The 4,971-nt window shown below is 31.2% G+C and overlaps 1 protein-coding gene across 2 annotated transcripts; it reads left to right on the top strand.

The window, feature by feature from the left end:
• Positions 314-3,828, top strand: LOC104770795 (squalene epoxidase 5). Of its 2 annotated transcripts, XM_010495253.2 has the most exons (8): positions 387-590; positions 844-955; positions 1,065-1,248; positions 2,109-2,277; positions 2,398-2,616; positions 2,817-3,095; positions 3,203-3,481; positions 3,608-3,828. In XM_010495253.2, the coding sequence occupies exons 1-8, from the start codon at positions 387-389 to the stop codon at positions 3,719-3,721; spliced, it is 1,560 nt and encodes a 519-aa protein (XP_010493555.1). In that variant the 3' UTR covers positions 3,722-3,828. The 2 variants fall into 2 exon arrangements, 1 of the variants encoding a protein (XP_010493555.1); XR_002037037.1 differs by lacking the exons at positions 3,203-3,481; positions 3,608-3,828 and having other exon boundaries at positions 314-590; positions 1,065-1,232; positions 2,817-3,029.

Here is a 4,971-nt window from a genome sequence, read left to right as displayed (position 1 = left end):
TCTTTAGCTTTATGTTGTATGAACCTTGCTCTTTTGAGGGCTTAAATGAACGAAAATCCTTGTTTGTCAAAAAAAAAAAAAAAGTGATAAAACATGTCAATAATTTGAATGGTACCTTTTCTTCTCTTGTTCTAAATAGAAACATATTCACAATAACAAGGGTGGAAAATTTCTTCTGTCTGTATCTAATATAAAATATCGTGTGTTTATGATAACGAAATATGTGGACAACATAAAAGATCAAAATATTGCTTCGTACATTATTATAAATAAATTAACATGTGGGTGATACCATACCACGTCTAAACTAACACATCTTTGCACTACATATATGTGTTCTCTTCTTTTCTCAGTTTTCTCATAACTTACATCGAGAACTAAAAGATATGGATACGGCTTTTGCATACGTTTCTGTATGGACGCTACTCGCCTTCGTGCTAACATGGACAGTATTCTACTTCACAAACATGAAAAGCAAGGCGACGAAGTTGGCCGAGACGGTGGTGGAAGAACGTAAAGACGGTGCTACTGATGTTATCATCGTTGGGGCTGGAGTTGGCGGCTCGGCCCTCGCATATGCTCTTGCTAAGGTTCGTAAACTGGCGTTACAGATCTGCGTCCAAGTATTAACTTGATTGTTGTTGTTTTTGTAAAATTTTTGTTTTACCCCAGAAAAAGAAAGCAAAAAATAATATGTGCATTAATGATAGGGTAACAACCCGTAGACACAAATTCATGCTCCACAAGTTATCTCCAATATGTTGTTTTTGCATAATGATATAGCAATATTTTGGGTTGGGACGAACAACCCTATGCTAACTAAATCTTGATTATATATAATAGGACGGGCGTAGAGTACATGTGATAGAGAGGGACATGAGAGCACCAGAGAGAATGATGGGTGAGTTTATGCAGCCTGGTGGACGTCTCATGCTTTCTAAGCTTGGCCTTGAAGGTCGGTCTCTATTTCACATTCATTTATTTAATTGATTTTTTAAGTTATATTAATTATATTGTGTTTTAGTTTTATGATCAAATTAATTTGTGGGTTTTTATATGTATAGATTGTTTAGAGGGAATAGATGCACAGATTGCTACGGGCATGACAGTTTATAAGGATGGAAAAGAAGCAGACACACTTTTTCCGGTGGAGAACAACAACAACTTTCCTTATGAACCGTTTGGACGAACTTTTCACAATGGCCGATTCGTCCAACGTCTGCGCCAAAAAGGTTCTTCTCTTCCCAAGTACGTTTATCTTTATTTACTAATTTTTAATTACCACGTATATATATGATAAGAAATTTACATCAAAGAGTGTAAAAAGATTTTATATATAGAACATATATAACATGAACCACTCTATATTCATTGTTAACTATTAATTTGTTTGAGATGGGAGCTCGTAAATTTGATATAGGTGGAGATTAGATTCAGATTGCTAACTGATTATACAAAAGATAGTAACTTCTTGCTAATTAACTTCAAACGGAAGATTCAGGATAAAATACACATCTTTAAATAAATTTTTTGAAATTCAACTGAGTTGTTTAGGATTTAAAAAAAGAAATAATTTATCAAATATTTGCAAAGAAACGTCAACATTTGTGTCTAGCCCATCAATATCTTTATACAAAAAAACAAAATAAAATGGGAAATTTATTATTTAAACATATATTTACATCATAATTTTTATATGAAGCAATAATAAGAAGAGTATAAATATCCTTCAATTAACACCTAATAAATTTTTGAACATTGGACAATATATACTACTCCCTCCTTTTTTTATTACTTGTCATTCTAAAGTTTTTCACACAAATTAAGAAAATAGATAAATGTTCTATTATACTCTTTTTCGGTAAAAAAATGTTATATTATACCTTTGTTTGACTATTAGAATTTTAAAGAGTTTAGTTTTTTTTTTTAATAAAGAACAAATGAGATAATTTCTGCTAAAAATGTCCTTGGAAAACGAGAACGACAACTGAACTGAAACAAAAAAATTTAGGTCTATAATAACAACTATTTAAAAACGGAGAAAGTACGTACTAAGCTTTGCAATAACATTTAATGGGTTAATCTATACACCAAATATTAAATTGTAGCGTGCGGCTCGAAGAAGGAACGGTGAGGTCTTTGGTAGAAGAAAAAGGAGTGATCAAAGGAGTAACATACAAAAATAGCGCAGGCGAAGAAACAACAGCCCTTGCACCTCTCACTGTGGTATGCGATGGTTGCTACTCAAACCTTCGTCGGTCTCTTAGCGACAGCAATGTGAGTATGCTCTTTTAAATGGAAAAGTCATCAATCTTTTCCTATACACATAGAAGTGACGTCACTCACTTGGATGTATGTCAATTAGTAAATAAACACCAATGTACTAACTTGATATAGGCGGAGGTTTTATCATACCAAGTAGGTTATATCTCGAAGAACTGTCAGCTTGAAGAACCTGAAAAGTTAAAACTGATAATGGGTAAACCCTCCTATACCATGTTGTATCAAATCAGCAGCACCGACGTTCGTTGTGTTTTTGAGATTTTCCCCAACAATATTCCTTCTATTTCAAACGGGGAAATGGCAAATTTCTTGAAGAACACTATTGCTCCTCAGGTAAACATTAGGCTGATTAATCTTTGATTAATAAAAATAAAAACTCAATATACAAAATATATAACTAAGTTGTGTACATAGATAAGCCACACACATATAGATGTTAAAAAAAAAAGATAAGCCACAAAGACACCCGTTCTAACATTTGTAAGAAGTCCATGCAGATATGCATCTAAAGTCTTTCAACATTTATTTTCTAGGTACCTTTAAAACTCCGCAAAATATTTTTGAAAGGGATCGATGAAGGAGCACACATAAAAACGATGCCAGTGAAGAGCATGTCCGCTTCTTTGAGTGAGAGGAAAGGAGTGATTTTATTGGGAGATGCATTCAACATGCGTCATCCAGCAATCGCATCTGGAATGATGGTTGTACTGTCTGATATCCTCATTCTACGCCGGCTTCTCCAGCCATTAAGCAACCTCGGCGATGCGCACAGAGTCTCAGAAGTTATCAAGTCATTTTATGATATCCGCAAGGTGAGCATATGCCACATATATACTAGTCTAAAACAGGAACATTTGATCAAAACATATATACAACCACAAACGTTTTTTTAAATACATGAATTTTTTTTATGGTGAAGCCAATGTCAGCGACGGTTAACACACTAGGAAATGCATTTTCTCAAGTGCTTATTGCATCCACGGACGAAGCAAAAGAGGCAATGAGACAGGGTTGCTATGATTACCTTTGTAGTGGCGGGTTTCGCACGTCAGGAATGATGGCTCTGCTCGGCGGCATGAATCCTCGTCCGCTCTCTCTCATCTATCATCTTTGTGGTATAACCTTATCCTCCATTGGCCATCTTCTTTCTCCATTTCCTTCTCCCGTTCGCATTTGGCATAGTCTCCGACTTTTTGGTGTAAGTCATTTGTCTACATAACTGTTTTACATGTTTGTTAATCCTGATTTTGGTTTACCACTACTATTAGATTATTATTGACATTAATGTTTTTTTTTGTTTATGGTTTTTCATGTGAATCTCTAGTTGTCTATGAAAATGTTGGTTCCCCATCTCAAGACCGAAGGAGTTGGCCAAATGTTGTTTCCTGTTAACGCAGCCGCATATCGCAAAAGCTATATGGCCGCAACCGCTCTCTAAGAGCACATATGTCTTAAACCGCAAAATATGAAGCACAACACTCTTTGTGCTTGTGCATTTATTGTCTTCTTACAATCATTAATATATATACATATGAATGGGAGTCATGGTACGCCAAAAAAAAATTTCCTATATAATAAAACGGAAGTACACAACTTTTTTTTAGACTATACTATATAATTTTTATTAGTTGGTTACAAAATAGATTATAGATTAAATATAGGTTGGTTACAAAAAAATATTATAGATTAATTAGTGAATTTGTGGGCTATATGAATACATTTAAGAATATCTCAAAGAATCCTCTTAAAAAGAATATTCCAATGATTTATACAGTTTCTAAAATAAAATTTTAGTATTCCATGTATGGTTACAAAATATATATTGTTAGGCATAAAAAGAAATAAAATCTTGACAATTTATCATATTTAATCGTGATTTCTGAGATCTTATTTTGCAGTTAAAAATTAAATTTTACATAAACACGGATTATATTAAAACATTTTCACCAAACATGTTCAAAAATTAAAATAAAAACAAACAACAAACATAATCATTTCTCATACATAAAATTACAAAATTAACAATATAAAACTTACAAAATAGGTGTTTTTTTAAGTCATCATATTTTGCATATGATTTTATTGCATAATATTTTATCCAAAAAGCATTTAAAAACAATCATATAAATTATATTTTATTCTAAAATTATCATATAAATAAAAAAAATTCAACTTGTGCTTTAGCACGAATCCTAATCTAGTTATGAAATAAAATTATATGCTAAATATAATGGCATGAAAAAGACACATATTTTGTAAGTTTTATATTGTTAATGATTCTAGATAAGTACCCGTGTTTTAACACTGGGTAAATTTTATTTATACAATTTTGTATATTTTATATTTTAAAATAAAATTTTAATATGTTGTATTAGTTTATGTATGTGAATTTATTTCAACAATGTATATTCTACATCATGACTTGAATGTCATTATCTGACATAATTTTGTAAATTTGGTTTTTAAAAAGCGAGTTATTATATTATGAGTAATTTAATATATTTTTATACTATTTTTTTCAATTGGTTTCTTGAAATTGTTTAATATTATAGTGACATATTATTGACATTGCTATAACAAATCAATTTAGAGTGTTTATAGTTTCTAACTTTTATATCAAGTTTCAATATTTTAAAAATATTTCAAAATAAATTATTTAAAGTTTATTATATTATATAAAATTATAAA

Source organism: Camelina sativa, chromosome 20, assembly GCF_000633955.1.
Source record: "Camelina sativa cultivar DH55 chromosome 20, Cs, whole genome shotgun sequence".
NCBI classification, from domain to species: domain Eukaryota; kingdom Viridiplantae; phylum Streptophyta; class Magnoliopsida; order Brassicales; family Brassicaceae; genus Camelina; species Camelina sativa.
This window is presented reverse-complemented; position numbering and strand designations above follow the sequence as displayed.

Bases quoted from the DNA above. Each gene is read 5' to 3' on its own strand.
- LOC104770795 (XM_010495253.2), top strand. From the start codon at position 387: ATGGATACGGCTTTTGCATACGTTTCTGTATGGACGCTACTCGCCTTC. The intron at 591-843 runs GTTCGTAAACTG...TATATATAATAG, and splicing joins TCGCATATGCTCTTGCTAAG to GACGGGCGTAGAGTACATGT. The intron at 1,249-2,108 runs GTACGTTTATCT...ATTAAATTGTAG, and splicing joins AAAGGTTCTTCTCTTCCCAA to CGTGCGGCTCGAAGAAGGAA.